General features: G+C 37.4%; 1 protein-coding gene across 3 annotated transcripts in view; it reads left to right on the top strand.

The window, feature by feature from the left end:
• Positions 1 to 1,540: 1,540 nt before the first annotated feature.
• Positions 1,541 to 25,431, top strand: part of GABRA1 (gamma-aminobutyric acid type A receptor subunit alpha1) — a 43,191-nt gene continuing 19,300 nt past the window's right edge. The window contains exons 1-5 of one of the 3 annotated variants that reach the window (XM_061354079.1): positions 1,541 to 1,739; positions 4,182 to 4,263; positions 8,025 to 8,137; positions 17,838 to 17,905; positions 23,601 to 23,821. In XM_061354079.1, coding sequence (XP_061210063.1) covers positions 1,682 to 1,739; positions 4,182 to 4,263; positions 8,025 to 8,137; positions 17,838 to 17,905; positions 23,601 to 23,821 — 542 coding nt within the window. In that variant the 5' untranslated portion in view covers positions 1,541 to 1,681. The other 2 variants (XM_061354080.1, XM_061354081.1) reach the window with 2 other exon arrangements.

Here is a 25,431-nt window from a genome sequence, read left to right as displayed (position 1 = left end):
AGGAAACTAAGCAAACAGCCCATTGTGAGTCTTTAAAATAACCTGTAGCTATTTAACGCTGAACACAAATGACTGTGTGAACTTGGTGCACTAAGGGACTTTGATAAACAGAATTCCTATTTTCCTTGTGCTTAGGGAAATCATTGCAGCGTTTAGACTGTTATAAGTCAGGCACTTATCCAAAATGACTGCCACCTTGGAAATTATTGCCAGCCTTAGCTATGAATGTCATTGGTTTCTTGGGTCATATCAAATCCTCCCCATACTGTTACTAACAGATCATGTATTTCCTGAAGATGCGCAGAATGTGCAATATTTGATTTAAAAATCTGGATATAGCTTGCAACAGATAGTTTAACTGTAACGTAAGATACAAATTCAGGTTATCTCTGACAAAATATATGGATTTTTACTTCCCTTGAAGCAGCATCAGAGAAGGGAGCAGAAACTGGACTGGTGATGGCATTGAGAGGGGAAGACGGAAAGTAGTAAGGACTGTAAGGATTTGATGTACGTTTTTTTTCCACCCTATGGATGCTAGTAGTTCTTTGACTGAGGAGTTCATTTTATCTTTACACTAACCAGAGCCAGGAGAGCTGACCACGCTGTGTTTGTGGCAGTTAGCAGTGTCTGACATTTCTGTAGAAGGCGTGAAGCTGATGAGAGGTGCCATGAGCTAAAGGCATGATGACCTGTGCACGGTAGGCAGGTGAGGGGCCGAGTGATGTTCTCTTGCCATTACAGCCACCTCTTCCTACCTGATGCATCCAACTTTCTCCTTGTTTTTCCGCAGATGCACCAGCACAGCCCGAGCTCTCCCAGTTTGTTCACACCTGAGGAGAGGACGGTCGCTGCTTGGGGGTTAAACAGACGTTAACTTCAAGCAGAATCGTGCCCCTCGGCGACCACAGGTGGGCCATGGCCGGGCCACCACGCACGACCCGGGGGAGGGAAGTGGGGCACCCAGGAGCGCCTCTCCTGCAGCGGGCACCGGGGGACGGGAGGGATGTCCCGGCCTCGGCCCGGTATCGGTTCCTGGGGGCCGGAGGCAGAACTGCCGCTGGCTGCCCGGTGGCCCCGCGGGGACCGGGAGCCCCCTCGCAGAGCGCTGGGGCCGCTGCGGGCAGAGGTGGCACCCACCCGGTAAAGGCGAGTGGAAGTGTAGGAGAGCCACCAGGTCCTGGAGCGGATCGCCTCCCGGTCTCGCTCCAAATGCATGTTACCTGGGTTTAATTAGGATTGCACAGCATTCCCTGTCTGGGTACATGCACAGGCTAGGCTCCGTAGGTATGCACAGTCTATAGACGCACATGCATGGTACTGCATCCTCTACATTCACAGCTAGTCTTCATTCATATGTATGCCGCGATGAAATATTTGATCAAAGGTTGAACGCTAAGGCAGATCTGTTATATTTTTAATGTACGACCCTTAAAATAGACTGTTTTGTGAAAGCAAGTGTCTAAAGAATCCCAGTGCTGCCTCCCCCCAGCCGCGCAGCCTCCCCCCCAAATAATAATAACGCTGCAGATTGTAGAAGGATTTGAGTCTGCAGCCAGAGAGAAAGGGATTAGGGCGAGAGCACTGGAAGTTAAATTGTGCTGCATATAAAAAATGGGCGGATTGGTCTCTAGATGAGAGCTTGGTACCACCTTCCTTTCTAAAATAAAATCTCTCTGGCATGAAGTCACAGCCTATTTCACATCCGGTTTACCCTGGGACGTATTACTACTGTCTTGGTAAAGAGAAAGCTTTTGTTGTACCGCGGCGGTCGGAATATTGGGAAGAGAAATTCGGGTGCTGCGCCCGGAGGAGCGGAGCGGCGGCGATGGCTGAGGCGGAGTGAGCGGCGGAGCGGGAGCCGCGCAGCCTCCGCGCGGGCGGGCAGAGCCGGGCAGCTGCGCCGCGGACCCGCGCCCGAGGGGCTCCGGTAAGGGCGGCCGCTCGCTCGCACCCCGCGCACGCAGCCCCGCACGCAGACGGACGCGCAGACACACACCCGCACCCCTTCGGGCGCTCCCGGCTGCGGGCACCGCGTCCAGGCGCGCAGGCAGCTCCTCTCCCCTCTCCGCAGGTACCGCCGGGTCGGTGGGATTTTTATTCCCTATCCCTCCAGCCTGAAAATCCGCAGCGATCGATGGGCATTGTAATTTGTCTTATTTATTTATTTTTTAGCGTGGACTGATTTCCACCGGTCGCTTGGGAAAGGTTTTTTTGGGGTTGGGGCTCTTTTTTTTTTTTTTTCCCCTTTTTCCCCCTCCGCGGGAGGCGGTGGGAGGGGTGGCTTTCTCGGGGTGAGGGGGAAATACAAAGTTGAAATGCCGGGAGGAAAACAAGTCTCGATTTGCGCCTCAGAGATGGGCAAATCTCCCACCGGGACTCAAAACTGCATCAAAATGTGCCCTTGTTCCCCCCGTTTTTGTTTTTAATTTTTTTTCCTTTTTATTTTTTTCCCTTTTTTTTTTTTTTCTTTTTCCAGCGGGCGCTGCTGACATTCTCCCAAAACGTGGATCTTTCTCCCATTTTGAATGGGAACACCCGAGCTGGTTCCCCAGGCGGTGCGGGTAGTTGGCGACCAGGGGCTGGGGGGCTGCGGGGGTCCAATGCTCCTTTAAAGTCTTTGCTAACATTTGTTTTCTCTAGCTGCAAGAAACTTTCCTTCTCCAGGATTTATAGCGCCTGTATGGGTTTATTGAAGTGGGGGGTGGTGAAGGGAGGGGGGCAAGCATGGAGCTCAACAGATCAAGATAGTTGGGAATAATTCACTTTCCGTTCTTTATCCCGAGGAGCCTTTTGCAAAGGCAGAAGTTGGCAGGACCGGGAGAAGGCGATTTTTGAAGCTACAGCTGTTGCCTTTCCCTTTGTAAGGGGGCTGGTTACAGGGCAAGTTAAGATGCAGTCTCGTCCCTGAAGATCTTTATCCATGCTTCCCAGTCACAGCCAGCTCTTTGCTACCCAGTGAGATTAGCTCAGCCCCATTCCATGCTTATCTGCCGATCATTTGGCTATAAATGCATTAATTATATCTCATTGCTTACATGCCGCTTTGTAATGATATTTTATTGATTCAAATTGTCCCTGAGAGTGTGCAGTGAATTGGGGTAGCTTTATTTAAAGATACAACAACATTTGCACGTACAGTGCTTTGCTTTCTCAGGCATTTAAAAAAGCCCCAATTCACTGCCGGGGGGGGGGGAATACAGACTTCTTATTTTGTTGCCCTTTTTAATGTAATGAATACTAAAAATCATATGGATTCCAGCACACAGATAAGTAAAGGGACCTGCAGCATCTCCCAGGCGATCAGCTGAATCTGGAACACGGGTTCCACAAATACCAGTTAACTTTGTATTTTATGGTTTATTAGAAAGCGAAAGAAACCCAAGTTGTGTTACTTTTTACTCAAAGGTAAATGACAGTAACTCAGGGAAGTCTGGAGGGAGGACTGGAAGAGATGAGAAGGCTGCTAATGCAAAAGCATTTCCTAGCAGCAGAGACTGGTAGAGAGGTAGGAGATGTGTGTAGGTTGTCAGCACATGGTTTGATTATGAATTGTGCCCTTTAGCCCAACAAAAATATTAGTGTGCATATGTAGTAGAAGATCACAGAGTCAGAATCTGATCATTTTACTCCTGCTCTGATGCCACTATTTCAGGGAAGAGTAGTAATATCTGTAAGAAGTTGCTTCCGCCACATCAAAGCAAAGCAGTGGCTGTGAGGGAAGCACCGCTCTCTCCCGAGTCACACTACCACACACTGACATCTTCCAAGAGGTCTGGAAGTACTCAGGCTGGTTCAAGCCAAACAAAAACCAGTTACACTTGGTTATCTGGAAATGTTATGGAGGCTCCTTGTCACATTTTCAACATAGGAGGGAACTGACTGAGAATTGGTACAGAGTTTGGGAACAGCAGCTTTAACTCACAACTGGTTTTGTTTAAATTCAAGAATAATGCAAACAGGAATACGCCCTTACTGCAAAATAAATCCCACCCTAAACCTCTGTCTAAAAGTAAAAGGTAAATGAGAACAGCCAAGGCCATGCTCCCTTATTCTGGATAACAGGAGCTGTAGCATTGTGAGGTCATTGCCTGACATCAAATTATTCTGCAAAAGTTTCCTAAATTGGACATTTTTTCACAGTACCTGTTTGTTGATGCTTATTTTCCTTCTAGTTTCAGAGCCCACCATGAAGAGATTCCTGGTGCTTTGTGACTGCCTCTGGGCCTGGAGCCTCCTCCTGAATGCACTGACTGAAAGAAGGTGGGGAGATATTTTTTAATGCACTAACATATTTTTGGAACATTTAACTTAACACAGCAGCGTGAGACAAGTACTGCATGGGCTGCACTACTACTACGTGTACTGGGGGGAGGTTAATCCCTATTCAAATCCCAGCTAAATATAACCAAAGGAAGTCTGAAAGAAAACTACAATTTGTTTGCATAACATCTCTTTTTAGATATTGTGAAGAAAAAAAGCAAAGCCCTTCTGAAACAAATTGAAATACCTCTTAAACACCTGTGCAATCCTTTTTACTCTGATAATGACTGCTCAGAAATACAAGTTTCTTTAAAGGAAAAATAAAAAGTGTAATCAAGTCTTTTTTTTTTTAACCTCATTTAAATGCTATTTAGTAACTTTATTGTCCCTGCAAGAAGAGGCAAAACTTTTACTTGTCTGTTGGTCAGGATTGTGTCCTAACTTAGTACCTGTTTTTGCAAATCTTAAGTAGACCATCCTAGCAAAGGGAGACTGCTTGGATGAAGGAGAATCTGTAAGCTCAAACCCTGTAAGAGTTCGTATTTGAAAGACCATGCTGCACTGAATGTGTATGGAATATATATTGAAATCATAATCTAAAACCAGCATCAGTATTAAGAACAATTTGTAATCATACAACACCTCACCTAACAACTAGTAAGTTGACTAAAGATCGTCAAGGAGTTTAGAGTACACTTGAAGTACTCTCTGCAATTCGGAATCCAGTAAAGATATTTAAGAAGATGCATAGACATATTTCTGTATTTTAAACATATTAAAGTCCAATCAATAATGTTACCTAATAACCAAAAAGCACTAGAAATTACATATTGTCAACAGTGATCCCGAAAAGGTGTATTTGCGCCTTGACCTCCATAGTGTCTCCTTATGCATTTGCAGCTCTAGATAAACTTACCTTCTGGCTAGCTTGCAGATTTTTGCTAGACTGGGGTGGGCAAAGGTTCATCTGTACAAGCATTTCCTCTACAAAGAAAAGAATAAAATCAGGTGATTCATGTAACAATTGCATTGAATAAACATGGCACTTTAGAAGTAATACCTTTATTTTGATAATATATTAAGAAAAGTGAGATTCAAAGTATTCATGAAGTACTTCATCTGGCCTAGCTAGAGAATTTTGTGGAAACATGGTTATTGTATAGTTATGTGTACATATACATGTGTAAATGTATTTATTATATATTTAAGGTATGCATGTGCATTTTTGAAGTGAGAATTTAACTGCATTGGACTAGTGTTTAAAGATTACATGGCATGTCACTATTATAATGACCTGTAGATGGAGTTAGTGCACAGTTTTTTTATTATACTGTGTTTTAATATGAAAACACAATCGCTTGCAGTCACCTTTCTCTCAAAATGTACACACCTTACATGAAATATATCTGTTTTTAAAACCATTGTGTCATAGTAACTTCCCTTGCCTATTCTTCTGGAGTGCTGTTAATCCTTTAAGATAAAAGAGAATGATGAATTAGAAGTGTCTGTGATATAGAAAAATGCAGCCTTCCCATATCATTCTTCTTGTCATAAAAAGCAGCACTAGGACTATTTTAATATATGTGTTTTGAATTAAAAATCACAATCCCTCTGGAGTTACAGTTCACTTTGTATGTACACAAATGTTCAGATTCTTCCTGTTGTGACCATATGTCAGTTAAAACCAGCCCTAAGGGTGCTTTTTACCTCTGACAAAATGGTGGGAAGAACAGGTAAGGGTACTGACAAATGTGACACCCAGAATGGAAGCGGTACATTTGGTTGCATCCTTGCCCACTGCACTGCCACTAGTCCATCTTCCTGATGCCTTTTCTGCAAACATGCTCATTTATTTACCACTACAATTTCTGAAGTCTTTTTATATCCTTTTGCCACCTTAATTCTGATGACCTTCTACTATCCTTGAGATATGTATGTACAGCAGCTTGTTTATTGACAATGAGTGTTAATGTAAGATTTAATCCAGTGAAAAGGCCTGTGTTGCAGTTCTACATCAGGCGTATGAGGAATGATCCTCTGAAAGATAATGCTCACTAGAGACAGCAGGAGAACTTGCTATTTGGTAACATATAGAAAGCATAAAAGAAAAAGAAATGTTAATGACTGTGACTTAAAATTCAACTGTAGGTATGAAAAATAAATATAAATCAACCCTTTTTAAAGCAAAATTATATGATATGTCTAGACGAGATTAATAGTATTTTTTAAAACTGTTAAAGATTTTGTCTCTTCATTAGAAACAGTGTTCTATATGCATTAAAACCCCTGAATATTGTTCTCTACAAAGTCACACCCTACTGAAATAAACAAAAGTTAGTAAAACTTCTGAGAGTGTCTGTTCTGAAACTTGGTTAAATTTGTAGTGTTACGTATTCAAACCTGTATTGCAAAATAGCCTGGAAGCATTTCCAGAGCACCTACATTCAGGTTATCTTTTCTCCTTCTCTCTGTATTAAATACAAGTGGATCAGACATGTGATACATAAACGATGTTTGATGAAGCTTAACAGAAAATAATTTTGTAGGCATTTCAATAGAACGAGATAATTTTGTGTAACAGTATATTCCTCATAAGACGGCCTTTGCTGGTCAGAGCAGGAACAACTAGCAGAGCACTGAGAGCTGCAGACCGCCGTAGCTGTATGGATAACAAGCTGCCCAATGGAAGGATCACTTCTGTGACTAGACCCAATCCTAACAACAGGTTTTGGCACTCTACTGGTTATCCAATTCAGTAGCAATGTTTGAAACAAAATGATGTTTTGGAAAGCACTGGTTTTGCTTTTGGTCATGATGACTACACAGATTTATAATGGAAGTATTCCCAGCAATGAATGAAAAAAACAATGCTGGGTTTGGCTTTAAGACAACTGTAATCTATGATTAAGAGAATCATCTATGACAGGTAAAAGTTTCAGATTTAAGAAAAAGGTTGATTCTGATGTAACCTACAGCAGACAGAAACCATTAAGCCCAAGGATTCCATTCAATTTATATTGATGAAAATAAGATTTTGGTAGCTGAGCTCAAAGAGCTCAATTTGATCCTTGTTCAAGAAAAATTTTAGGACCCTTGCCTGAGTTAGAGATACACATAAAGGATCCGTAAGTGAAGCTTGATAGACATAAGAGATTTCCATATCCACAGATGGTTTTGTTACACATTTGTAAGGAAAAGTTGGACATATTCCCCCAAATCTAATTGCTAAAGGAAAATAGGAAATAAAGCAAAATTATATCTTGAAAATGAATACTCACTTGACTGTCTTCTATATTCATAAGGTAAGCATCTCTGTATTTTTTGTTTTATCCTTATTCTAGAGTTTATTTCAGTACTTAAGTGTCAATGTTCTAAATTACTGTATCTTTCTTCGTATGCAAACCCTTTATAACTATTATGAATTAAACACGTTATCTTTTGCTGACAAATGAGCCTTTTCCTGAGGAACACATAGAACATTATAACCATTAATGAATAATGAGATGAACACTGAGGAACTGACATTCCATTTGCTCACTGTTTATAGAGAGGCACTGATTTTCAAGGATTTTACAAAAAAATGTACTATTTAAGAAGAAAATGTGTCAGTGAAAGAACCCTATAAAGACTACAGTATTGTTTTAGGGGGGAGATATTGTGAATGTAAACCCTGTATAAGCAAGATTAAACAGAATTTTGAATTGCTTTTTAAGCTTATTGGTGAATTACTGTTTTTCAGTCTTCATGGTTCTGTATTTCAGCTATGGACAAACCTCATCACAAGATGAACTTAAAGACAATACCACAGTATTTACCAGAATATTGGATCGTCTGCTGGATGGCTATGACAACCGCTTGAGACCAGGACTGGGAGGTGTGTTGTATTATAATTTTATATAAGGTTATGTGTTAGGTAAAACAATGCTATTTTCCTATTACATACTTGTTCCAATTCTGTTTCTATATACACTTAAAATAATGCTGACATGCAGTATCCATCTTTTCAAAAATGCCATGCCTTCTCTGTTTTTCACATACTTGATTTTCTCACACTTACACCCCAAACAAGAAAATAGTTCACGATTCAAGAAGACCTCTGAATATGTATTAAATTGTGTGAAGAATAAAATATAATATAATATAACCTGTGACCTGACAAATGACAAGTTTATGAATCAGGCCTAAATAGCACATCTATCTATGACTACTTTCATGAGAAGATTTCATTTTAGAAGTGAAAGCATCAATCAGCCTTAGCCATAAAAGTCTCAGAGAAGCTTATAAGATTTTTTTTCTAGTTAGGTATGTCAGCATTTGTTTCTCTAACATTTCGTCTTCACAGCTTGATAAAAATGTCTTTTTTCTTCTGCTCTTGGTGCTGAATCCATAAAAAGGTTTAAAACCACATAGCAATTCCATATTTCTAAAAACCTTGTTGTGAAGGTATTGTCTTTATCAGCATCCCTAAGTTCCCTCTGATTTGTTCTGCTCTGACAAAATCCCCAAACTAGGTCTTAAAAGCTTGTTGTCCACAAACGTGAAAGTTCTGAACACACAGGCACAAACCTGTCTTTCTGGTGCATGGAAAAGTTGGATTTATTTCTTTCAGATTTTTTTTTTATCTTTCCTTTTGGATTCATCAGTTAAAATAAAACAGAGCAACCCACCCCACAAAGTATACTTCAACCATGTAATAGCTCTCAGAGGGATTGCATTATAAGAAGAACAGTGTATTACATTAGAATTTTAAACCATCTCCTGAGGATGAAATGGAAGATAATTAAGGGTAAGCTTATCCTATGGTTTGAGGCTATCACCTTGCAACAGTTCTTGAATTGTGAGCCAACTTCTTCAACGATTTGTCTTCACTGACTTCAAGGAATGGCCAAAGATAAAATTCTGTTATTAATGCATTTTTAAATGTGTTCGTCTAAGTTTTTGTGTGCCATTTCAGGTAATACACAACAAAATAAGAATCACTTTTTACTTTTATCTACCAGTACTTTTGCCTGCTTACTTGTAAACACTTAGTCTGGTTTAGAAATAAATGCTCCTTTGATTAATGCAACTGTTCAGTCAGCTACTGTATCGTAGAAAATAAACAGCAGAGAAGGCCATAAATAAATGAAACTTTGCAAACTGTGTAGAGTCTGGTACATGTCTACAGGAAAATTTTGAGCATATGATGACTTCTTATATGAGTTTTGTAGCTATTATGTTTTGTTGAACTGTTACTAGAAAAGCAAACAAAGGGAGCTGCAGGGAAAGGATTTTCTTTCATTCTCTGGATTGCAGAGTAGAGAACCAAGAACATCTGTACAGAGTTTTACATATGTGTGTTTCTATCTGTATTTCTGAAACCAGACTTCAAGGGTGTACTGGGAGAACGGGTCTGAATACTTCATTAAAGGATCACCCAGTCCAGCTAAAATTTGATCACGAGAGCAAGATTGTTTAATGTAACTGCTTCTATAGGAGGAACTGAGTCTTTTCACAAATTTTAATAGCTATTTGCATCACTATCAGTTAAAAGCAAAAATGAGTGGAGCATGGGAAATATGGGATCGAGGGAAGGCAGTGCTGGAATAATTTCTCTAACCAAAGGTTAGAGAAGTTTAAATAATCTTTGCATCCCTCCCTTTCTGAATTGTGTTGCATGTTCCTGCCTTTATCCAAACCCCTCGAATATCACGATTTCCCTGTTGCTTAGTACATTATAGTTTCATGGTGCCAGTTCAACAGAGTAAATTTAATTTATCTGTTATAAAAAATCCCACATCTGATCAAATTTTGGGTAGTAAATTAATGTTTAAAATAAAATATAGTAAGAAGTATCTTTAGTCTTTTAAGTGTTAAATAATATGTTATCCAAAAGACATAAATTATATATTTCAGACACTAGAGACAAACATCTAACATGCTTTCAATTCTGGTACCAATTTATAATTAAAGGGTTTGCTCAGGAATTTTGAAATTCACCTCTGAAAAACCTTCTTGCTAAGGTGCCTAATATGAGCTAAGAACCTCAAGATGACTCAATTCTGACACATTTGATTTAGACACTTGGTATAATGTGGAAATGTATTCTGAAATGTTCCATATGGAAAAATATCTAGTGAGAAATCTAAATCAATATATCAAATAAAGCAATGTTTTTGGAGTTGGAAGTTCAATAGCCTTCAGTTATAGCATTGTCTGTTGCTGGAAATGTTAAAATTAAATGTAAAAGCGATGATTTCATTTTTCTTCCCAACATCAGGGATGTCTTAAATATTTCAGTCAGAACATGATTTTTATCTACTTTAAAGAGAAAGTTAAGAAAGGCACAAATATAGTATCATGTTTAGATATATGTAATTAGGTCGAATTCATTTCATATTAATTGTGACATGGCTATCAGAGAATTTAAGAGATTAGAGACCCTCATATATATATATATATATATATATATATGTTCTATTAATGAATTTTACACTGGTGTACCTACTGGTGTAATCTGTGTAGCACTGATTACACCACAGCACTCTTGCAGTTATCCAGAAATATCTAAGAAATATCTATCCTGTTCTATGTCTTTGTATGCCTTCATCAACAATAGATGAAGTACCCCATTGCATGGTACAGTCACTTTCTTCTACAGAACGGGGCATATTACAAAAAACTGTTTATCCCTGTAGGACCTCTCCTTCTTTAGTGCAGCTTTTCAAATATATACGCCTACAGAAAACAGAATTCTATGCATGAAACAGAAAAGAGAACCAATTTCTCTCTTTCCCACCTATAGAAGAAAAAGTAAATGACAGTTTCTTCAGTCAGTTTGTTTCTCTTCCCTTGTGTTTATGCATGAAAAATTCAGTGACAAAATGGTATGTTTACTGAAAAATTGTATCGAACTGTGAAAGGGGTTTGATCTTGATATGGTTCTCCTTACTTATAAGAGTAATTTCCTCCTTTTTGAAATAAGTGCCATGATATTTGTCTATCTTAAGTTTGCAAACTTATAGTGTGATGAACAGATTCATAGTTTTAAATAAATATCCTGGTGAGGCAGATGAGGCACCATGAAGCCAGGAACAAGATCCTGAAGAGATCTCATTACAAAGTTGGAGCTATAGTACATATTCATTGGGAAGCCAGGTTAAAAGGTGGAGCATTAAGATAATGAAAAGTTTAGAGGTGCTGAATTTTGAATCACTCTTTCAGTATGCATGGAATCAGTGTTAAATTAATATTAAATCCTTCCTTTCCTTTTTTCAGATCTTCTTTTGGAATATTACTTCTAAAGGAAAAATAAAACATGCATATGCTCCATTAAAGGTTATGGGAATAAAAATTATTATTGTTCAGATAACCCAGTAAGGCCATATCTGAAATTAACTGAGTAGCTCTGAGCATTTTGCTGTTAAACAGAGGTCATTCCTTATTAACAAGAATAAACAAACAAACAAACAAACAAACAAATAAATAAATAAAGGAGTAGGTAGCCCAGAGTGAAAAGTTACAGTGATTGAATATGGTCATTATTTTAAAAATGGCATTGTAGCTAAAATTAATTTGATTTTTCTTTAAAAGAAACACACAGCACTGTGTTACACATTGGCACATTTACACCTCCTATCAATAATTACTGATATAAATTATGTTATTTAGATGTTTGCCTCCTTCATATGTGGGCATAGTCACTTACTCAGACATTGCCAGGAAATAGCATCTGTTATACCCATCCATAAACATGGACAAATAACTACATTTACAGTTATTTGTGCCTGGAAAATAAAACTTAAAAAATGAATGTAAAAATGTTCTGAATCATACTAGATGACAACTATTAACTCTATGAGAAGATAATAATTTACAAAAAGCAAGGAGGAGGAACTGCAGAGAGTAAAATATTGAAGCTGAAAAAAGAAGAAATCATGTTAGACATTAAAAGAAAAAATGAACAGTGAAGTCATTTAGGTAATAGCATAATTTTCTGTGGGAAATATCTGGATCCTAGAACCAGAGGTGATAAAAAGTATCCTGATAATAAAGATGCTGTTCTCTTTTCAAATACACAATCCTGTACAAAATAAAGGATCAGATTGTGCTGGGAAGGAGTTAAATAAGGAAATTTCATCTCAGTGTTTGGTGACCTCTCCTACTAAGCTACTATATTTAGAGTGGGAATTTAAAAGACTTGAAAAGAAACAAAAAAATGGTGGAAAACCCAAGTTCTTCAGAGAAATGGCTATGCCATTGCCTTTTGTTGTGGGTTGTCTTCATGTGGCTTCACCAGGCTTGCACAGGGCATGTTGGTTGTACTGTTGCTGAGATTTATAAACATGAATTCAGGTGCAGTTACAGATTTTTTTCAAAGCTATCACTTTTGCAGTGCACACATCTCCTCTCTAAAACTAAAGGATACCACACAGTCTGTGACCTTTCAATTGTAAATGTGGTTTATCCCTTTGAGACAGACTTTGTAGTGGAAAGGTTGCTCAATACAGAACTAAGAGAGGGTTTGATAAGGCAAACAAGAATCTTTTAAAATGAAACTTGCATTTACAGTTTGGATGAATGCCTATTAGATCACCCCAAGTAGATTATCCACATTACCTAAGTATTGAACAGAGTTATACTCGGTTTATGCTATCAGTAAAAGCTATTTGTTGACCTCTCCTGTGTGATGTTTATCAAAATTGAGTGTGACTATTCTTAAGTGGAACATCAGCCCATCCCGGCAATTCATCGCTTCCAAAGAATGCTTATGTTTATAGTGATGGAAAATAAACTTGACAGTATTATGTTAATTAGGCTTTAGAATTCAGTTTTCATGAGATCATTATCTATAAATATATTATAAACTTATCTCTTGGTGATTGAGGTCCAAATAGAAACTGTTGAATTTCGACTCGTATATGGGCTAACTTAAAGTCTAAGGAAAATACAGGTTTTGTCTACATGTATAATAAAAATTCAGTTAAATATAAATGTTTCTACCCTAAATTAAAAGAGAGTCCAATACTGGACCTCCTACACATAATTCTTTAAGTAAAAAAGGACTAGATGCTATACTGTACTCCATAAAAACTGAAAGGGCCAATTTTGGTCTTTTTGCCAGTCTGTAGACACCACATTGATGTAAAGGCAACTGTAAAAAGGCACAGAAGACCCTAGGAAAATTGATCTAATACAACAATAGGGAGGTCGGAGGAATATGAACAGCCCTGTCATAGGGAAAGCTGCCATGACACTGCACAGCTCTCAGTAAACCCTTGACTGAAGCACAGACTATAGCAGGTAATCATAAGACAGCACACACTTCTCCCTTTTGGTTTCTACTTTTACAAATGCAGCACCACAAAATCCTTATGCGTGTATTTGTTGTGGTTCGTAAACCAAAATACGTCACAGGATGCAGCCAGGGTGATTAGTCTACGTGACTTTTTTCAGCAGTAATAGAGTACGCTATACAGGAATCCAAATTCCTCTCCTTCAAAACCATAGGAGAAGTCTTTTCCATTTTAATAACTGTAGCACACACCAAACATGCAGCGGGAACATGTGCGTTACCAAATGAGATGGAATTAATGTAAACCACCAAAATATGCAATTCAAATGAGCCTTATGCTCAAATACCAGCAGGTCTGAAAGGGAAACAGTTAATATATAGTTTCCTATGATAAATAGGCTCATTTCCTGCCTTTTAAATAAATCTGTATTTCTTATTTTTATTCTCAATTTGTAATCCAATCACAATTCTAGCACTAATGAGCTCCCTGGGAGTTTAAATCAAAATATTTATTGTTATTAATGTTGAGAGTTTAAGTTAGTCTGGCATCATTAGCAAAACACAGTATTTGTAAACAGTAAAATTACAGTAGTTGACACTGACTGCTGTTTTCATAGCTATATGTGGATCAATTGCCTGAGGCTGTGTTCCAGAGTGCCAAGGTGTGGTAATCAGTTGCTATTTTACTGAACCCTATGGTTGTTTTATAGTAAAATTAGCAAGTCATTAATTACCTTGTGTTTTTGTGTTGTTTTTTTTTTTTTTTCTGGAATTGTTACATTTTCTACAGATATCTCTGTATTACTTAGTCCTGGTTCATGAGGTAGGTTTTGTAATCAAGAGACAGGTTAGCATGTCTTTACAAGCAGTGGCTTTATCCTTAGCAGTGAGATCAGCTCTTGATCTGAGCTTGTTTTGTTCAATGATTTATAATTTTCTCTAGTTCTTAAGGATATTGTGAAGGTTTTGACCACAGCTCAGGAGCTGAGGCTCCTGAAAAAAATGCATCTGGGCATTTGAAGTATAGTTTAAGCCTTCCCATGCTAATCAAGCTGCAGACTGAACATGGTTAACCTTGATTCTAAATATAAATCCCAACTGTATGAGTAAACACATGTCCTGTACAAGGTTGACTCACAACTTTTGAAGCCCTTAACAAAGCACAGTTGAATCATCTAATTAGTAAAACAGTAAACATAAATCTCAAAACTTCCATATGGCTTTGGAGGGGCTAATCTTTTCCTGTGTGTTCATACACAATTTTTCATTGCTCTTGATAAAGAGGTACATATCAAAGAAAAAATAAATCATTTGGTGATGTGTATAGTGCTTTATCTGCATTTGAAGAGAACTGGGATTAGATGCTCTGCAAAAGTGTAATCAGTATGAAGAAAACACAATCTCTTCTGAGTTCACAGTCTGAATTTTCTATTATTACTTATGCCTTACATGCCACTTAAAATATCTTCAATGTTATACAGAAATGAAAGGCATCACTCATTTTTCCACTCCCTTGGAAATCTTCCATCTTACTGCCAAAGTCTTTGGTTTCCATTTTGTGCTCTCAGAGTGATTGACCATATGTCTCCAAAAGCTAGAATTCATAATATGCCACTGATTCAAACAGCATATTCTTTGTTTGTGCAAGGTAAATCAGTCAGTTATGTTATATTAGAGGCTCACTCAGAGCTGAGACTCAAGTTTACACTACTGAAGGATGATGGATTGTGCCTGAGGATCTAGTGTCTTTCTCTCCCCTAATCACACCAGTGCCTCCATTGAAAAGAGATGGAGAAACAGGCAGTCAGGATCTTGAAAAAAAGTCATATGAGTTTCTCTTTTCAAGATGTAAAACGCTAATAGATTTCATACTATTAGTTTCTCAGTCTAAAGAAAAGGTGATTCAGTAGCTGGAACTTAAAAAGAATCCATTCAGCAATGTTCCACTGGACCTTGTGAAATATCAATGTCCTTTTTCTGCCAGCTGTTTCAGACAAGATCATAGCCTCTTGAACTGTTGTTAAAGTGATAGGCTGAAGGAGAGAATACTTTTCTTCCAAGCCAAGCAATTTCTGGACAGCCATATGCTTCTTCCAGTAATAGAAGGTTAAATTCTCACTAAGAACTTCTTTAAGATCACAGCCAATTAGCTTTCAAGAGATTACTTAAATTTCTCTAAAGCTTATAAACAATGCTACGGTCACACATTAATTTCACTGGACAGCCAAGGAAGAAATTTCACCTATCCCATGCTTTTGTCAATAGTCACTGTAGCTTGTACACATCTCAGTCACAGATATAAAGCACAAAAACAATATTATCAGCAATTCAGTCACATTATAGTATTTTACTTTCTGTGATTATGTGTAGCACATCAGAAACTTCATACTTTAACCTTTATAATGATTCCTGGAGATTACTTTGCTACCATCTAATTTTTGCATTAACTTACTAACAGAAAACGTTTCTCATTTGGGGCATTACTTAGAATGGCAGTAGAATCAGGTCCAATATTATATGTTGATTATTGCTGTCTCACAAAAGGAGATATTTTATTGTATTTATATCAAACACTTATATTAAACTGCTTACATATATATATTTAGAATTTGTAGACGTTTTGAATGAAAGTGAAAAACCTGCATGTGCCCTGTAAAACACTGATTCTCATTAGAACTTTTTCATTAAATACAGAGATGTATATTGTTACTGGTTGCTTAATCTTGACTCCTTATTTCACTTCTGTCAGAAGTTTCTTATTAGATGGAACAAATCATATTTTAGCAGTCCAAAGCCTTTTGAAATCAGAAGGTTGCATTATACTAGGTTTTAAATTTAGTTATTTTAAAATATTTAAATAGCATTATACAGATAGCTACATAGATGCATTTCTTAATCTTATGAAAGTTTTTGCTTGCTGCATGACTTTTGCTTAGTATACCTGTACTTCTCTGTAAGCCTTTTTTCTTTAGGATTACTTCTCATATTCTAAATTTCTCTCTCTCTCTTTTTTTTTTTTTTAAAGTTATTTGAGAATGTATCACTCCTTCCATATTTGAAATTTCTACTAAAACCTCCATGCTAGCTTGTACAGCACTATAGTAAATGTATTCAGACTTACATCACTGTAAATTCTGAAAGCTGATGGGGTTAGCTGTTTGAATTTATGCCTCCAGGTGGTGTTACTCCCTGTGGCTATATTTAAATCAGTAGAGTGATTTTGATACATGCCATCCTGGGTGAATATTTCATGATGTGTGGCCTAGAAAATACCAGGATGTTCCAAAGTGCGTGTAGCAGGGGAGGAAAGGAGAGGAAGAGGAAGGTTAAACTGTGTTTCTCAAAGTGACTTTTAACAATAGATCAGCACCATTTTAGGTGTCTCAGGCTCAGCATCTGTGACGACTAAAATCATTATATCCTTCTGAAGTGGACAAGGGCATTGTGCCATGGAGCAAATGTACATCTTTGAAATCACAGAGAAGTCCAGCTTTATGGCATAGTAAATACATATAATCTGTGTTATGTACATGTTCTAGATTTCTGAATCATCATTTACACCAACCTATCATTGAGACCTATTAAAAAAATCCAGTAGCTTGAGAAATTTACTGTTGTTAATGCCTGTGTCAGTTTAAAAACAACCTTGAATATTTACAAACTATAATGTTTATACATAAGTGAAAAACTGTAGTAGATAAGTTTAGCTGGTATTTATTTGGAAAGTTTTAACTCCTTTTTTTTGTTGCAGTTAAGGGCAGTGCTGCCATTTTTCACTCATGCCCAATAAAATATCTGTATGTTTTTACACACCTTGATGCATTTTCTCTCTTTTTCTTCTGTGTTCCTGCATCTCAATAAAAAAGACAAACTTCCTAAGCCCAGGGTTAATTATTAGAGACCTTCATTCAGCTTCCCCAGAAACGCTGAGTACCCAATAAGACTTTTGAGTACTGTGTAAAATACACAGCACTGTTTATGTTACCAGACAAGAAGATTTATTAGTCAGAGTAAAAAGATTTACACAACAGCAAAGCTATGGCTGCTGTACTTTGGCATCACAAGCCATGTCTCAAAAAGTTCTGTGTTCAAAACCACTGCAATAAAAAGGCTGTTGCTGACAATACTGACTGTGAAATTACATTGAGAAGCAATAAATTACCAGGACTGTATTGTAGACCAATTTTAGAATGGCTAATGAAAGCCAATAATTTTTCTATTTATTGTGAGAATTTGTAGTGGTTAGCTCTAATGAAGACTGTTGATAGGCACTCACTGTCCTAATTTCCTGCTTCATCAGAGCGTGTAACTGAAGTGAAGACTGACATCTTCGTCACCAGTTTTGGGCCTGTTTCAGACCATGATATGGTAAGTGATAGCCTATATTTCTATAGCATTCATTTTGTCTTGTCTTTTTAATTTGGAGGATGAAAGATCCATATGTAACTTACTTACTCCTTTTAAGGCTGGGCCTTTATTAAACCCTGGATTCCAAAATGCCATCAGCTTTTATATGCAACGTTTCCTGCTAGTTGTGGCTGCATTTAAGTGCCCTGAAATTAGCAGCCTCAGAGACTTTAATAAGCGTTTTAACAGACCTTCTATTTGCTACATAATATATTATGAAATGCATTAGGGTTTGGATACACATTCTTCTGAGAATGACTGCTCAGGTCCTTGCTGGCACATCACTGATCCAATTTGCTGAGAAAGATCATCATCTTAAAATGCAATTAACACTTATGCCTACAGTGTGACATTCATACAGTCTAACCTGTAGTTTTATATTAAAAGCTACTGATCAATGGGAAGTGACTTTCCAGATCTTGGCTGCTGAAAGAGAGAAGATTAATGAGAGAATTAGTGTCACTTCTTCATGGAATAAATATTAAAATCAAATTGCTAGATAACTGCTGGGAATGGAGGAGTTCAGAACTCTGAATGAAGATGTTGTGAGCTCTGGTCTTAAGAGATATTAAAAGTTGTGTGAAATTACGCATATAAATGAGGTCCTCACAAATAGTTTGCTATTGACAGGGAAAGCCTGGTCTGCATTCACTAGTATCTGCTGGATTCTGTGTTAGGATGAATGCTGAAAGCATCCTCATTAATTTAAATGAAGAAAACAGTTCAACCTTGTAGCTGGCTACAGTTAGCTAAATACATTCACCAAAATAAAAACGGGGGAAAAAAACCACAAACCCAAAACAAAACAAAAAAACCAACCCAACAAAACCTCAACACATTATCACAGGAAAGGAAACAAGTTCCTTACCACAAAATTGTCAGTCTTTTAATTCAAACAAAATCTGTAGACAGGCCTTAAATACCAGGTTACTGCAAGTCTCTGACTACTCAAAACAATGTTAAGGGATGGAATAACAGAAATAACTTTTACAAGCTAGTTTATTTTCCTGAATGAGATTTATGCAGACACCATTTTCCTGATTGCTTGGAAAATAGCATTTATAAAACTACAGTCATATTTAAATGAGAATGGATAGTTTGAGCGGCAGCACAAAAGTTCTGACCAGTCATTCTGGTGAGACTGCTTACAATAGGAGGGTAATCTAGGGAAATAACGGCATTGGTGATTTGTCTTCTCAGCACATACATACAATACCGTCTAAGCAGTATATATACCATGAAGAATAAATAAATAAATAAATAAATAAATGATTTCTGCTTTTTTGTTCTATGATAATGTTGTGAAATTACCATGTGTACTTATTACTCTAAATTTTACATTAAAAGAGGGCACATTCCTTGGATTAAAGACTGATAGAAACATCTGATATATGCTATTTGTATTTGGTAAAACACCTTATCTTGCTTTCCCATTTCTATGTCAAAACAGGTAACCAATCACCACTGGACAAACTGGAAATTTCAAACAGTCTTGTGACTAATTTTTATGTTTTAACTTTAATTTAATAGTCTTTGAATTCAAACTGTAGCAGCTGCAGTTTGTAAGTGATCTGAGGCTGCTGCAGTTTTATAGAAACCCGCCTTTTCAGGACGGACCTCTTGTTAATTTCCTGAAAATTAATGCAATTGAAAGTATTGGGCTGGATGTAGATGTTTATGAGAGATCAATGAAAAAAAGAGTAATAAATGTATGTGGGTGAATGTGTGCTCTGTATTAATATTTATTGGTGTTGTTTGCTGTAAGTCAGCTGGCTAAGCTATTGTTTGCTCTGCTGAGTCATTTTTACTAGAAAACTCCAATAACGAATAGCAATCAAACAAATGGACATGGATGCTATCCTACATGTAGACATAAGTCTTGAGTAACTGATAGGCCTGCTGAAGTACTTGGGACTACGTAATGTTTGGACTTCAGCAGCTACTTCTACTTTCTAGTTTCAGGTGATTTAATTATTAAGTAGAAGGTAAAGCTAATTTGTCGTTCCTAGGACAAACTGTATGGGATTTGAGTTTTAAGGAAGAATATAATACTGAAGCCAAAAAATAATCTACTTTCAGAAATAGGAATAGGCATATTTAAAAAAAAACCAAACCCAAAACATTGACTTCAACTGTAATTCAGTGTAGCTGAATTACTGTACTATGAGCCATCACTACCTACCAAAATATTTGTCAAAAATAATTAAAAGCCCATACCACATGGCTCCTGATTCTCAGTTAAACAGGAGAAAGAATTCATCATTCTCTTAATATAGTGTGTGACCAAGAAACACACAGGCAGGTGTTCATGTGTTTTGGAAACTAAGGAATTACAGAAGAGTATTTAGTATAAAACTCCTACTCACATTTCCTAAAAAGTAATGTGTGTGCTGCCTACTCATGCTAACTCTTTTGCGTAAGGAAAGCGTAAGGAAATAAGTGTGAAATCAGAGGCAGAGGGAGAAAGATAAAATTAAGGACTCGCAGAATATAAAGTTTATATTAATTCCTGTGTACATGTAGTGCAAATTCCTCTGTGCATATTACAGGTTGGTTGTCAACACCGTCACTTGAGGGCTACCCCAAATTTGCTCCAGTGAGCAGATTTACAGTAAGCGTAGCCTGGGCTGTGGGATTTGGTAAGAGAGAGGCCTCACACGCAGCGGTACTGACACACTGGGGAAATGATGTGCTGCTGTCTGAGCCTGGGACTGATGGTTGGGAACCAGCAATGAGCTTTTCCAGCTGACGCCATGTGTTATGAAACTACAGCCACAGTGAGACATCAGCATACCTAGAGACCATCTGTTTGCAGAATCCAATGAGGCAGCTATATAGATAGTAGGTTGATATATCAGGGAGTACATGGTGTTCCTACCCACTCTCAATACACTTTTTTAAGAGCAGCATAGACATAACCTGTTAATCTATAAAGAGAATGTCTTGGCTTGTTCTTAAACTTGTGAATAAAGTTAAAGAGGAAAAAAAAAAAAAAAAAGGCACTTTTAAAAATATCTTTTCCTGGAAGAACTTTGCAGGTTTTGAGGCCTGCTCTCTCAGATGGCGGACTGGAGTACTCAACAGATATCTGGCTATTCTCACATGACACACTTTTGTGAAATATTTGATGTATATTATGTCAGATAAGAAGCATTTTAAAATTAACTTTTTTTTTCAGAAAGACATTATTTATTTTTTTTTTCCTAGTAAACCTTCATTCCCACTGCTTCTGTACTGTAAGCTCCTCAGGAATTTAATTTTATCTTACTACATTCCTTTACAGTTTCTGGGAAGAGATATTAGATGAGTAAATCAGAGAATATTTAAGTCAAAGCGTTGTAAATATTTAATATCATTCAACTTACTGCCAAAGCACAGACAGGAATCTTTTTTTTTACCTGCACAATAAGGAATGAAGAGTCTCTACTGTGGAGAATTTATTCTAAATTTCACCTCACTCATATATTTGTACATAAACCACTGCTATAGTACATGGTTTGGAAAAAATCCTTCTGTTCCTTTGTTCTGTGTGGCAACTTCCTTTAGAAGAAAGCCATAATTAAAGTATCCGATGACTTAATCTTAAAGATCAGCTGTCGGTCAGGATTCATTTGAGGAGAATTATTGTATGTATTAAAGTGGGTAGTGAAAGCTAAAGAGTTGAGAAATCTCAGCCAAAATGAATTCACCCTCTATACTGCAACAGCCTGGGACAAGATTCAGTCTGTGCCAGACATGACCTGTCAGCTACTTTTTAATTGAGTTCTGTCTTAGGCTGTCAGATCTCTCAGACTCCATGTTCTTTCCCAGCGTAAGAAACTTGTGTTCATATAAAGTGAAGAACCAGACTCCCTTCTCTCAACCTGTACCACCTCCCACTTACCTCCTTCTTTGCAGTTGAAAGAGATAAAAAAGGGAATGGTTTACATGCACGCTGAAATGATGTCACCTTCTGGGTATGTCTTTTACCTTCCCCATGTGTGTAGGAGGAAATTTTCCTTGGAGATAGTAAAATATGGAGAAAATCCAATATTTTCATGCCATCTACTGCCTTTTGAACCTCCTTCTCTGCTACTCTGCTGCACACCTGGACAAGATTTTGCACACTGCTCAACCTAAAGCCTTGACCTAGTGAAATTCTTGAAGCAAGTAGTAGGCTGTAAGTGTACAACTGCTGTCACTGGAGCTGAACAAATCTGGGCTCACTGAGCACATACTTAAAAAATGGAAATACAGTTAACTATACACCTAAATGATTCACAGATATGGGATGTAAATTAAAAAAAAAAAAACAAAACAACAACAAAAAAATCCCTAACTCCAAAACTCAAACAAACCCAAATTAAGAACACCCCATGGAACTACAACATTTCCAAGTCCACAAGAAATTTATTTAGCTATCTCATGCCCTAAAACCACAAAAAACACACCATCAGTAAGAACCACCATTCTTACTTGATGATAGTTACACAAGAAATATATTGTATGGAGTGTTACCATTTGCTAATAGAAAAATTACAAGTCTAAGAGAGTCTGTCACAGACAGATTTTGCATACCAGCTCCGGAATGTTTCTATTTAGTAACATATTCCTTGTCCGTATAGCTGTGTGTGCCTTCATACACAGGAATTTCCTTCATTTCAGGATTTGCCATCTCCATTGGCAGGAGATCCCTGAAAAAGTTCAGTTTCTCAGCCAAAAGATTATAATTCAGGGTAATTTTGAACAGTGTTTGGACAGCTACTTTTTATGTTTATCACAATAGCATAACCATTAATGTTGGAAGGGTCAGGGTAATCCCATACTTAACTTTCATGACTGAATGGAATTTTTCCCAGGGAAAATACTATACCACACTGCATCCACAGTTTTCCCCACTTTCACCCCATGTATTTCTGTATTTATAGTATAATGCTCCAACATACTTTTCCTTCCCATCTTCTCTTTCTTAACTTTGTTCCTGTTGGTTTGTAACAAATAATTCTTTCATTTCACAGTGAGTGCTGGTTATTTTGATTCACCCTACGTACACTGAGTAAGCCACTGCATCTCTTCCCCATTGACCTAGTCCTTGCATAACCAACTATAACTCTTGGTCCAAAGCTGTTGCCACCTTGTGCTAGCTATAGCCCAGTGATTTGGACCAATAAGCCATTCAACATCTCATAAATTGAAACACATAATTCTAAGTGAACTGTGAACTTTTTGCAGGTTGACTATATGTTTATGCTAATGAAACAGAACAAAAGACTCTGGGAAGACCCTGTCTCACAAAGCTTGTTTTATTCTGAGAGACATATTCTTCCTGGGCTGTGCATACTGGCTGCATATCTACAGCTTCAAATTACAATTTTTTAGAAAGCGAAGGAAAAGTGAGAAAAGGTTGAATTATTTTGTTTCCACTATATCTCACGTTCTTGTCTAACTTGATATACTGTTCTCCCTAACCTTTATTCTGTTGAACACAGTAATGATATTGTAACTGTTTAATAAATGCTTCAGGTACATTGTAATATAGAGAAGAAACGTTCTGGTAATTACTGATTTCCTTAATAGTCATCTTGCTTCTAGGAAACAGTAAAAATATACTTTTCAAGTTCTCATATTGCAACATGTGGTTTCACAAGTGCTTCCCTTTTTTTCTGAATTGATGTAGGAATACACTATAGATGTATTTTTCCGTCAAAGCTGGAAAGATGAGAGACTAAAATTCAAAGGACCTATGACTGTTCTCCGGCTAAATAATTTAATGGCTAGCAAAATCTGGACACCTGATACCTTTTTCCACAATGGAAAGAAGTCTGTGGCTCATAACATGACAATGCCAAATAAACTATTACGAATTACAGAGGATGGGACATTGCTATACACAATGAGGTGAGTCCTAAAACATTATTTCCTTCTTCTAGTTTCATAATTTAACTTGTTAAAGCATCATATTTTCCAAGCAGGTAACAGGTTTTCTTTTTGATCATTATTTGATTCCTGCTTCACAGTTATTTTCACAATAGGCCATGGAATGATGGACAAACAGGCATTTAGGCTGGTATGGCTTTTTTTCCCCTCCTGCTGTGCTACCTTTACACTGCCTGGATGTGTCTTAATGCATGATTTTGAAAAGGTACCTATAGTATTGCGAATCCATCAGTTTGCAAAGGACCTTACTCTGGAGTTGCTTTCAAGGATTCCATTAGCAAAGTATTATAAAGCCTGAAAATTTAATATAATCTAGAATATTAGATGGTATGCAAGGGGTGTTAATCTTTAGATCCTATAGAAAGCAGATTCTAAGAACTAGAAGACGCACAGAGGATTCATTGCCCATTCTTCATATTTCTCGTGCTTGGGAATACACAGCATGATAATCTAAAAATAGACATTGCTTATTCCATTCATAACAGGAAAAACAATTCACTAAAGCTTTTGGAAGGTTAGGAGACAAAATTATTTCTGCACTGGCACCAGTTTTACTGGAAATATATGTTTCTCTTCATGGATAACTGAACTTTGGCTACCTAGTTTTCAGCAGAGGACTTAAATCCTTTTGAAATAATGATACACAGTCATGGAAGCATTCTGGATTAAAAGACTGCAAATGAAACAATGAAAAAAAATAACAGTATGCTGTCTCTACAGAGGTACACATCCCTCATTTATGTCTCCATGGAATCAAACAAGGCACAAAGTGATTCTGTTGACTGAGGTCAAGATAAAAAGCTTAGTACATCGGTGAACACTGAGTTTTCTTTTAACAATTTTAAAGATGTTTTTAAAAGCAATACAAGTATTTGGAGAAAACAGAGTCTCCAGGCTTTTGGGAGTCTGTCAAATATGTTCAGTTTATTCTACATCTTTAAAGACTGCTTAGGATAGGGTAGAATCTGCTTGGCTGGTAGTTACACAAGTCCAGGTCAATTTTTCTTGTCTTCCTAAATGCTTGACTGATAAGGATTTAATTTATTTTGGCAGCACATCGTTCACATATATCTCTTTTTTGACCATAACCATTTCTATTTGCTCACCTTTGCAAGTGCCTTGAAGCAATCTTCTGCCCAGTATTCAAGTACTATTGTTCGTTCCTTGCTGATGTGTGGTATGTGACTGTTTATAGTTTATTTAATTTCTTTTATTGAGAAACATGTTTGCACCCAAGCTGATAACAATGCAATGATTGCAGTAAATGTCAGAGCATCCAGAGTGCACCAATTTAATGATGACAACAAGGAACCAAGTTCAGTTGCTAATAGATTCTAATCCTCATGCCAAATTAGAAGTCTGAGCATGTCTTTGCTGTACAGTGAATGTGGTAGAGGGCCAGACCCAGCTGCACTGCTGTGTCCACACATGCCTATTGGCACCCCCAGCCAGACAATTCGGGTCCCGTTCTAGCTGATAATTAATCACATAACAGATATTATGCTATACTTATTCTATGTATCTTAATAGAAGTCTATTTGCTATTTCTATGAAACTAGAATAAATGTGTC

The sequence above is a fragment of the Neopsephotus bourkii genome, unplaced genomic scaffold (genome assembly GCF_033783945.1).
Source record: "Neopsephotus bourkii isolate Nb327-2 ecotype Australia unplaced genomic scaffold, CSIRO-AGI_Nbou_v1 NB_716, whole genome shotgun sequence".
NCBI lineage: Eukaryota > Metazoa > Chordata > Aves > Psittaciformes > Psittacidae > Neopsephotus > Neopsephotus bourkii.
This window is presented reverse-complemented; position numbering and strand designations above follow the sequence as displayed.